This window comes from Scomber japonicus, chromosome 10 (genome assembly GCF_027409825.1).
Source record: "Scomber japonicus isolate fScoJap1 chromosome 10, fScoJap1.pri, whole genome shotgun sequence".
In the NCBI taxonomy this organism is placed as follows: Eukaryota; Metazoa; Chordata; class Actinopteri; order Scombriformes; family Scombridae; genus Scomber; species Scomber japonicus.
Genome location: NC_070587.1, coordinates 3135001 through 3146639, shown reverse-complemented (window position 1 = coordinate 3146639; position 11639 = coordinate 3135001). Strand labels below are relative to the sequence as shown.

General features: G+C 39.4%; 1 protein-coding gene across 4 annotated transcripts in view; it reads right to left on the bottom strand.

The window, feature by feature from the left end:
- Window positions 1-814: 814 nt before the first annotated feature.
- Window positions 815-11639, bottom strand: part of LOC128366501 (lamin-A-like) — a 37217-nt gene continuing 26392 nt past the window's right edge. For all 4 annotated transcript variants that reach the window (XM_053327235.1, XM_053327233.1, XM_053327236.1 and 1 more), the window contains 11 exons: window positions 10113-10269; window positions 9355-9480; window positions 8445-8615; window positions 7773-7898; window positions 7291-7511; window positions 6257-6566; window positions 5784-5891; window positions 5471-5590; window positions 5306-5365; window positions 4858-5028; window positions 815-3738 (listed from right to left, as the gene is read on the bottom strand). In XM_053327235.1, coding sequence (XP_053183210.1) covers window positions 3703-3738; window positions 4858-5028; window positions 5306-5365; window positions 5471-5590; window positions 5784-5891; window positions 6257-6566; window positions 7291-7511; window positions 7773-7898; window positions 8445-8615; window positions 9355-9480; window positions 10113-10269 — 1606 coding nt within the window. In that variant the 3' untranslated portion in view covers window positions 815-3702. The remainder of the gene's footprint in view (window positions 3739-4857; window positions 5029-5305; window positions 5366-5470; window positions 5591-5783; window positions 5892-6256; window positions 6567-7290; window positions 7512-7772; window positions 7899-8444; window positions 8616-9354; window positions 9481-10112; window positions 10270-11639) is intronic.

Here is an 11639-nt window from a genome sequence, read left to right as displayed (position 1 = left end):
TACCACCTGAAAGCAGCATGTTTTACAATGATTCATGTGATCATCTTTTCCATATGTGGCATTTAGAGACACCAAAAATACACGTCTCCTTTTTGTTTAAACAAAACTGGTTCACTTATTGCTGCTGTCAGGTTTAAACTTTGTAAATATAGATATAAATATGTTGTTATCTTCACATTAATGTAGAAGAACTGCCCTATTTTGAGATGAACATGTTTTTTAAGTGGTTTGGGATGGGTTTGTGTGAGGTCATACACATTTTGCTCATTTATAGATACCAAAGGTAAACTCGGTGTATGTAGTGAAAATAAACCATCATCAAACTGAGAATTACAAACCAAATCAAAGCAGCACTATGAATGTAATAGCAGTGGACTACAGCAAATCCTGTCGGCTGATTAGGGATTTTGCCAAAACCAAATTGTTTAAATAAGCAGGCGAAATAAACTTTGTCAAGTTTTCTAAATTAGTGCATTTACATGTCTTGTTGTCAGCCGATGTCTTGTGTTATTTTTAGGTCATTTTAGAAATACTTTACTCTGTTTTGTATCAAATCTGAACCAAATGCAGTTTGTTATCATGCCCATTAGACAGCAGAAACCATGTGTAACAGAATGGATGTTCATTGAGCTTTAAATGCTGTAGTGTTTAGATAGAGGTTCAGCTTTTTACATATGACTACATATATATATATATATATATATTTGAATGTAACCATGGGAACATGTGTGTATATATGTAAATAAAATGACTGCATTTTTCATCAATGGTTTTCAATGAAAATGTACTAAACAGAAGAAATTAGGACAATGAATTACTGGAAAAAAGAATTTACTCCACATTATTTTAGAAAAGGAAAAACAAAAAAGCACCAAAAAAAAGAAAAACAAAAGAGAGACATTCATTATATCAACTGAATGCATGGCTTCTCCATAATGTTAACAGCATCGTTGTGATAGATCTGACACAAATCCTACTTCAAGCTAATTACAACTTTGGCATTAACAGCTCACAACAAGAAATCCCTTTGGGTAACATTTTAAATCCTCAAGTCCTTAAGATGATTCATGAGGCCTCCGTCGAGATTTTAACAGCGAGGGTTTGAGATTTCACAAAGGCCTTTCGAGTGTTTTTTCACATCTGTGTTTTGAATCAGACTCAGAGTGTCTTTTTTCTTCATTAACTGAAACTAACATTACGTACAAATGTTAAAGAGCAGCTGTCCAATTCTTAAGAAAACATTAAAGAAAAGTGTTGTACAGGAAGTTCTGCTTTTTAGCCAGTCAGAAAGGCCTCTGTAAAACCCCCAACTACACCCTTTATGTTATCTGTCATAAGTAGGATGATTTAGTTAGTAGTTGTGCATAAAAAACACATTTGCATACAGTAATCTGGTCTCAGAAATGTACTTATACATATGAGACAATATGAAAATATGTCTTTGTTCCTTCTGAATATTAGCAGCTGGCCATTTCTCTGATTAGTGATTGTCACTGACTTTTTTTTAAGGCACTCTCAAAATGTCAAAATCTGAAGGCAAAAAAAAAGAATCTAATTTTAGCAGAAATACCATCAAGTACAATAAGAAACAAAAAATAATGAAAACAAAACATCAAGTATTTTCCGTAAATGCTTTGATATTCTTTTCTCTCGAGTATAAATGATTTAAAGCTGCCAGACTAGAGTACAAATCTACCTGCTGTGCATAACTGGCGAGACCCTCAATAAAAGCAGCGCATGAAGCCAAAAGTCATTAAGTACACCAACCCTACAATCCCATTCAGATCCCAAAATCATGGCTGGGGATTTGCAAAGCCAGTAAAGCTTATAGGAAAGGAGAGAAGAAGAAGAAAAAAAGCCCTTATGACCAGTTTTTAGGGGCAACACAAATCAGAGGATGTCTGATAGTCACAAGGCTGCAATACAAGGCATGTGAGCAAAGAGCTGATTGTTGATGCTTGTTTATGCCCTCTGAAGGCACTTTTGTATTCATCATCTGTAAAAAAGCTTGTTAAAATTTAACAAAAACTACTGTTGTGCTCTGTGAACAGCAGCATCAGTTCTCTATTGGAGTAGTGTTTATATCTAAGAAATGTTATAAATACTGTGTGTATATATATATGGCACCAAACTCTTCAATAAAGATTTAAAACAGAGAACTTAATCCTGATAATTCCCCCAAATAGAAAACATATTTGGAATTAGTAAAACAATGAAGCAACCACACATTTAAATGTACGTATCTGGCAGAGAAACACATTCTCTTTGTTGCCTGGGTAAATTCAACTTATCCAACATAATAACAACATCCTCATTTCCACAGACGTTCAAAAAATACATAACCAAATTCATTTCTCTGGAGTCAAGCTGTGAACTGAAGAAACATAGATATAAATTCATCTCAAATAATTATTAGTATCTCTGTGCGCGCCATAGCTGCTAAACCATATCATTCTAAATCCATGTAGAAAAATGTTCAACACTTCTTTTTGTGTAAGAGACTGGACAGAACATGCTAACCCTAACACCCTGAGCTTACAGTACTTTGGCTTTCTTTGGAGAATTTTCCCAACATAGTTTCTCAGAAAATAAAAAATAAAAATAAAATAATAACAGTCTTGGTTATTTTTTGTGTAGTATATAAAGATAGTGTAATACTGTTCCAAAGAACAAGGAAAACTACACTCACTGGCCACTTTATTAGGAACACCTGTGCAATTTAATGCAACAGCTCTACCATAAATTCAACATTTATGAAGTTTTTGTTGATATAGTCAGAAAGGTGATCATTCTAATCAATGTTAATTATTGAGGTTGTAGTGTATAGTGGTGGTGTACTAGGGTGCATTATATTGAATTCCTAATATTTTGTGCACCCCATTTATAATACATGAGGAAGGCAAAATATTAGGAACACTATTTAAATATTATGTAACCCAGTGCACCAACACCACCACTTTGTGTAACCTCAGTAATAAACATAAAGTAGAATAATCACCTTTCTGACAATGTTAACAAAAACTGAAACTGTATAAGCTTCATAAATGGAGAATTTATAGCAGAGTGTTTGTATTGGATTGCATTAGATTGAACAGGTGGTTCCTAATCAAGTAGCCACTGAGTGTGATTTCAACCGTAAACATCTCCAACATCTTAAATAAAGATTTGATCAATTTGATGGGCGACAGACATGATCAACAAACCCCGCAGGATTCATTTTCCTGTTGTCTGTATTGCTGTAGAATGGATTCCCCGCACCCAGAGTTATTCCTGACGGGGTTCACTAGCTGTGCGTGTTGAGTGTTGACAGCCTGGCCATTAAATGTGAAACCCCGGCTCGGACTGAAGCAGAGGCACTGGTCAATGGAGCTCTGTGTGTGTGTGTGTGTGTGTGTGTGTGTGTGTGTGTGTGTGTGTGTGTGGCAGTGAGTGTGCAAGCAGAGCAGAAAGACAGCACAAAGCATTAAGCACAGCACACATGCAATAACATAACTTGAAAATACAAACTCAAAAGAAGCTATGGATATGAAAATCCTGTGCCCTTTGCCAAAAACCTTGAAGCAAATCTAACCTGCAGATTAATCGTATACAAAATAGATCATATTAAAAAAAATAAAGACAAAAATCCCAACAGTAGAAAATAATTCTCCTATCTGGGCTAAAAGGATGAGGTGGAGAGTTCAGGCGAGGTGCTGTCTGGTTTTACATGACGGAGCAGTTCTCCGGCTTGACGCGACCCTGAAGGAAGAAAGTAGAGCGTTAAACATGAAGAAAACAAGAAACTGGAGGGATACTAACTCTCCAACAAGACTTAACAATGAGATGATTTATGTGAGTGAGATCTATGAGTAGGTCGAAAAAAATGCTGTGTGAAGTTACTGGTTAGCTGTTCTTTTTAAATTCTTCATGTAATAGTTTTTCCAGTGAACCGCGGCGCAATATAACCACATAATAAAAGCTTTTGTAATAGCCTGGATGTGCAATTCAGTAAAATTCCCTGCTTTTTATTTCTTGTTGCCGACTAAATTTCATCTTTTTGTGACTTTTTCAATGATAGTTTTCCTTATTTGAACAATATGAATATGAGAACACTCAGGTTTGTCTGATCAGGGGTTTGTAAATTCTGAATAACAGACTGTAGTTACATATCATCAAGCTGCCTTGTATACATTTGTTTGTTCATACTAGCTGAAAATCGAAACAACAGTGAGCATGAAAGTAAAAAAATATTTGCCTCCAAAGCAGAAGACATATCAGATCACTTAGACAATCAACAACGATTTTCAGTATCAATTAATCTGCTGATTACTTTCTTGATTGATCAATTAATTCCATCGAGGAATTCCAGAAAACAGTGAAAAACATCTGTCACAGTTTCCTAAAAAAACAAGTTGGTGTCCTTAAATTGCCTGATTTGTTTGACCAACAAGCCAGAATCCAAAAGTATTGAAGTCACCATCACATAATCGCAAATTCCCATAAATGACTGGCTGGAAGCTGGAACTGAGCGCTGTTTGGCACTTTTACGTTAAAAATGATGATGATATCGATTAAGTGAGGAATTCGATTGCAAGAATGATTTATAATACTCAGCAGTGCCAGCATTTTACAAAAGTTGCTGTGCGCTGCTTGTTGTGTAACTGTGATGTTTCTACATGAGTGTTCTTAATAAAATTGTTTAGTCCAAGATGCTTTTGAGAAGGTCGTTCTCCACAAGAACAAAGGAGTGTCACCTCTGCACTCTTGGATTTGAATCAATATTTCATTATAAACTAAAACACAATGCTGATCTGCTTTATGCTGTGCAATTATTACTGACGTTCATTTTGTAATAAAGTAGCTGTATAGTTACAGTACCTGTCTGGGCTCGTTGGTACCCATGAATGAGGTGTGTCCCACGACGCCTTCAAGGATACCCCCCCCGCCGCAACCACCCGAGCGGTCTGACGGCTGCCCGCAGGAGTCGCAGATCACCGTGCGGCTCCGCAGGTTGTACTCGTTGTCTGCGCCGCTTGTGCTGTGAGCTCCCTGCAGGGGGCCACACACACACACACACACACACACACACACACACACACACACACACACACACACACACACACACACACACACACACACACACACACACACACACACACACACACACACACACACACAACAGGGTGAGTTACTGAGCACCGCTGCTAGACCAGGAGCTGCTGCAGTCACAGCCGGCTGAGAGCTGTGTTGTTCCTGATGCATAATGTACGCTGTTTTCAGATTTGCTGGATTATTTAGGAGATGTCTGAATAGAAGAGGAATTTACCATATCATCATCGTCATCTTCCTGGAAAAGGGTGCGTGTGACTTTCCTCATGGCCATTTCCTGGTGGTGAATAAAGTGAAAGAAAGAAAACATGTCGATGAACTTATTGCAGTTGGAAACGAATATAAATGTAAGAAATGTTCTAAGAAAAACATGAAATCAGACCTCTCCGTTGGCACTGATGAGCATGGTTTGCAGGAGGTCACCGGTGCCCCAGGAGTTCTGGTTCTTCCACACCAGGTCAGTGGGGGGGTTGTGGCTTCCACCACCAGATGCAGCCCAGATCTACAAGAAGGTCAAAGGTCACAGAGTTGGAAAGAGATCATGTACTTGACCAATAATTGTTGAGCAACCACTGAAATAATGTACTTACAAAAAGAAAGAAAACAAGAATCAACCACATTTAACCACAAAGCAAGCAATGATATTAAAATTTAAAAAAAGACAAACACAAGACAAGAAAACCTGCTTAACGTACAGTGACGGTTCCTCCAGCCTTCAGGGTGAATTTGTGTGGAAACTTGTAGACGATGGGGCTACCAGTGCCGATTTGTCTCTTCACCTGCCAGTTGGCCAGTGATTGGTCCTACATGACAAAAATGGGAAGAGAAATGGAGGATGGACAAGAGAATTTTTTAAAAACTGAAAAGGAAAAGATGCAGGCAGAGGTTACAGATAATTGTCTTTCCTTCCTAGAATATATTTTATTTTATATTTTTTGCCAAAAGTAACAGCAAAAAAATAAGAATTACAACTTTGATGATACAACAATCTTAGAAATAACCATAGCCAGTATATGTAACCAGGACAGTAGACAGTCTTCAACTATTTTTAGGATAGTGAGTACGTCATCTTTTATCTTTAAAAGACTAAAAGACTGTCAGAGGAAGCGGTTTGTCATTTTAGAGATTTTAGTGTTTGAAAAACCAGCTGAAAGATAGACTCAATTACCTCATCAGCCTTGTTGCTAAGGCGGATGTACTTGCCCTCCAGATCAACCTCGTCCACAGTGACACGGCCGCTGGCGGAGGCGTGCTGACTAATGCGAGTCTTGGTCACAGTGCCCCCCACTAGGCTGGAGGTCTCGCTGTCGTTGTCGTTGAGGCGGCGCTTCTTGGTGGCGCTGCCTGTGCCGGAGGAGTTGCGGCTGCTGGAGGCGGCGGTGGAGGACTGAAGGAGGCGGCTGGTGTGGCTGTGGGCTGAGCCGGAGGTTCGTGTCACCGTGACCTTGGTGGGCGGAGGGCTGGGTGACAGACGCAGCCTGTGGAGAGATGGAGGTAGAGGTTTAGACAAAGGGAGTTGTTGTAATGTGCAGACATGGTTTGCCATTATAAAATTCCATCGCTATAAACTTCAACATGAGCATGATGAAATACTGAAGAAAAACACACTGATTTTATCAGAAATAAACAATACATGATCATTTATTTTACGAGCTGAGTGTTTGGCTGCTTCAACTCATCTTTGGCACATTATTATTTATGTAACTTGCATTTCTTGCTGAGCACCTCTTTTTATCCATTAAGGCAAATTTTTGATATTTATGAATTTACAAACAAAAAGGATTTTGTTAGGTTTTATATGGTGATATTTTTAAGGAAAATTGGTCCACAGGCATTGATTGATTCAGGTGATGGTGTAAACTGAACTGAACACCCTACAGACCCTACAGAATGCACACACACAAAGTATGACCCAACCTTCAACCTTTACGCAGATATTTGCAGCTGAAAACATGGTTCAATTGTTTTGACTTTTGTTGATCTGTGACAGAAAAAACACGAACCACCACATGTCCACCACATCATAGCCAAACAGTATGCGGACATCTGCACATTACATCCAAGTGTGACTGACCAACTCTTTCCAAAACCACAGGCATAAACATGGTAACTGCTGTAACAGCCTCCATTTTATTAGTGAGATCCAAACACTGATGTTTGGCGATAAGGCTCGACGATCAATGATCTTTGAGTTGTTCTCACCTCTCCTCTTCTCCCTCCAGCAGCTTCCTGTAAGCATTAATCTCCATGTCCAGGGCCAGCTTGATGTCCAGCAGCTCCTGGTACTCATCCAGCTGCTGCTGCATGCGAGCTCGGATTTCAGCCATCTCCCGCTCTTTATCATCAAGCCGCCGCCGCATCAGGTCGCGCTCCCTTGCCATCATCTCCTCAAGCTCCCGTACCTTGGCCTCACTCACAGATAACTGATGAGGAGAGAACACAAAGGTTAGTCAATTAAGACTGGCCAATTAAAGAGTCTAGTTATTAAATCAAGTGAAGCGTCATGTTAAATTAATTGTTAATTGTTAAAACAAAAGAATTTGTGTCAATATCAGTCAGCCACATAGCAGCATGAGCAGTGACTGTCTGTGTGTGTGTGTGTGTGTGTGTGTGTGTGTGTGTGTGTGTGTGTGTGTGTGTGTGTGTGTGTGTGTGTGTGTGTGTGCGCGTGTGTGCATGTGTACCTGTTTCTGCAGCTGGCTAAGCTGGCCTGACATGCTCTCCATTCGAATACGGGTCTGCTGCAGCTCTTCATGGGCGGCGCCAACCAAGCTGTTGTTCCTGTCAGCTGAGTGACGGGCATTCTCCAACTAACAGACGGAAAGTAAGGCATCTGATTATCAGCTAGTCCATGTTTACTGTATTTCAAATGATTTAGTCAGTGAAATCTTCAACTCTCATGAATAGCAAAAGACCACAGAAAAAACAACTTGTTGCCTACTTCCTTTTAAGTTCTCTAATTTGAAAACAGAAATTCCTGATATAGGTTTTCTCAAGTGGTTTTTAAACACAGAACTGTTGCGGCTTCATTAGAAAGTAAATTCAATAACACAAATCCACATTCCTGATTAACATTCCCACAGGACCAAACAGTTACACCTATTAAATTAATTCCCCTCCTGTATGTAGATAAAGGTGACAATTATTGGCGCTAATTTTTTAATGGTGTAGATAAATATTGCACATTATCTAAACTGTGTGAATTCAGAGTTCATTAAAGCTAATTGCAAATGCAAAACAACCACAGACACTGCTGAACTCCTACTACTACTACTACTACTACAGAGTAACAGTCACTTCTTGGACTCTACAGTAGGTGGCGACAAAGCAGCGTCTCCAGCAGCATCCAGACATACCTTAGAGTTGTAGGTCCTCTCCAGCTCCGCCTTGTAAATGTTGACCTGCTCCTCATGCTGGGCTCTCAGTTCCGTCAGGGCCTCAGCCAGCTTGCTCTCAAATTCCAGCTGTCGCCCGCTGTCGATCTCCACCATGCGAGACTCGTGCCGACGCTTGGACTCACGCAGCTCCTACAGATACCAGCAAAGAGAGGAGGACTAATATGAGATGCTGGAAAGACCCATTTAACACAGGTTACTGATGACTATTAGTCTCAGTAGCAATTGTGGTTTATTGGATTCTTCTTTCATAATCATAACTAGTGTGACTGAGTTAATTTGACGTTCTCACTTCTTTTTACTTCATCACAACTTTATCTAGCTATCCATAAACTACTTGAAGTCATTTAATACAGTATGTAAGGGTTAGTTATGTACTCTATTTACAATTTAAAAGTTCCCACCTGTAGAAACCTCCTGTGGTCAATGAATTTAATAGCATTGATTAATCAGTCGCTGTGCAGTAATTACTTTACAGACCTCCAGCGGAGTAATCTACTTCTCTGGTGACCTTTAAGCAACTCCTAATCATTAATTTTAAATTTGGAAAACATATCTGTTGCCAGTTTTGGTCCAGGTTTAACCACAACCAGAAATTAAAATTGTGACTTCATTATAGAATTAAGATGTTTGATAGGTAAATATTACTACTTTTACTGCATTTTGGTATTTTTATGTAGAAAAAACTGAAGATAAGATAAAAGGTAAGCAGCACAAGAGAGAATCAGTGAGACAGATCTGTTGGAGGGAATGCAAAACGAACAAGTAGGTGGTTGGAAGCGAATCAATATCCTGTGGAAAAGATGAAAAGTAGGACAGATGACTTGGCAGCTAAATAAAAATAAAAAAAGGCTAAGGTGAAGAGTTGGACCTCGCTGTAGATGTTCTTCTGGAACTCGAGCTCTTCTTTCACCGTCTGCAGGCGGTTCTCGGCGTCCACTCTCCTCAGCATCTCATCCTGCAGCTGCCTCTTGGCATCGGCTAAGCTACCGTCCAACTGGGAGAGGAGGAGGAGATGGAGAGAGGAGAGAGATAAGAGAAATGTTTGTTGATGTAACCTGTTCCTCAGTTTGGCCAGTAGGTGGAGCAAAGCCACAACTGTATTCACATCAGTCTTATGGTAAAACTCATTGATAAAACAAACAACAGAAAATGCAATCTTGTCTGCCACCCCACCTTGTCCTCATTCATAATCAACTGCCTGAAGGGTTTACATAGAATTACTCCTTCCATTTAAGTATTTGTGGCCTAAAAGCACCCACACCAAAACAATCATTTCAAATGTCAGGAAATCTGCTGATTGTTTTCCTAGCAGGGGGTGACCAAAGATTTTAGACTTTTTTGACTATGACGAGCAATGCAAGTCTTTCGAGGTTAACAGAAAATCTAAACAGCGACAGGATCACAACACAACACATCACTCTTGTTCCTGTTTATAATTCAGAGTGATGTGTGATGGGGAAGATGTTCTCTATTAGCTGAAGTGATTAATCTTAGTAGGCACTTGCTGTACCACAAAAATAAACATGGATTTTTGACATTTTTTCATGGTTTATAAATGGGTTTTTACTTGCCTTTACTGTCTACAAACAACCATATAAATCCTTCAGGTCTTAAAACTGTTTTTACCTTGGCCAGCTGGGCTTTCAGGTCTTTGACCTCAGCCTCCAGGGCTCGCTTCTCCCCCAATGCAGTAGTGAGAGAAGCATCTTTAGAGTTGAGCAGTGCCTCCAGGTCTCTGAGCCTGGCTAGAGCCGCCTCCAGGTCAGATTCCTTCTTGCTGTTCCTGTGAAGACACGAGACGGACGAGATGTGGACATTAGTTTGCTTTTTCATCAGTAAGTATTGCACACTAACCCCTGTTGTATACTGCTCTATAATATCCCTGCTGGTGAGTTTTGACTTGGCCTCTCTCTGCTCTCTCAATGGTGTATATCTGTTTGGTTCATGTGATCACATGCATATCAAATAAATGTACTCTTTTTTCCCACTAATGCCTCTGCAGTTTGGGCACCGATCATTTGGCCTCTTTGGAGTTGTGTAATATGTAAAAGTTCAGAAAGTTTAATTGCCAGACCTTTGCTACAGTTGATAAATGCTACAGAGTCACAATAAACCGAAGATTACCCACCTCTATAATAATGTTTTATAAGACAAGTGATTAATGAAAACAGCAGAAAATAATGATATAAAATTATTATGAACAAATTGACAAAGTCATGAAAAATTGGAATCATGAGATAAGATCAAATATTAACCTCTGGGGTCTGCAGGTATGCAACCAGTAGCATTATTGTTTATTTTTGTTTTAAAAGGCATGGGGCTCCAGCAGGACCCCAGTCAAAAGCACCCAAATCTGCCAATACAGTTTGAATAGATGGAACTGTTTAGTGAGTTCATGTTTATATCAGACACTATCATTTTAAAGACTTTGTAGAGAGAGTGTACTTGAGATAAAAGCTGTGACCTTGTATGTTAAACATGGTGGTAGGATGAAGGTTAATGTAGAAGGATAATATTCTGGGACATTTACATGACATGGTTTAATCTCTATGCCTTGTTAATGTGTTTCAACTGATCAGGATATGGTAATTTTGAGTCATTATTTACTTATAGCTTCCCGATCCCTTGTGTTAACACTAATGAGAACATGTTCCCATTTTTTTGCAGACAGTGAAACTTGATAAGCATTGGATAAATGTACCACAGTGACAGAAGTTGTACAGGACACAAACTACCATTGTACAGTGTGATGAGTGCAGCAGTTGTCCACTGATGATGTGAGCTGAAGTCAGGCCAACACATAAACGTACTGTTAGTAGCCTTCCCTACAGAATAAGTGCTCATTAAGCTCTATCTCAAGGGAATCTGTGTTGAATTAAGAGAATTCGAGGTTGTTGCACACATGCTTGTTTGTGCACACGTGCTTGTTCATGTGAGCACCGCCTCTCCTGTAACATCAGGAACTGATTTTAGTTTAGTGGTTGTTGGAAAAACAAACAAACTTGGATATGCCCATTGAGAAACAATACATTCCCTTCAGAAGATGAAGTGAGAGAAAGGGAGAGAGATTGTTAGCAGTATAGGTGGTTCATGCAGAGCCAAAAAGGAAATAAGCTCCCTGTTATTCTATTTGGCCCTGTGGGCAAGTCTTCA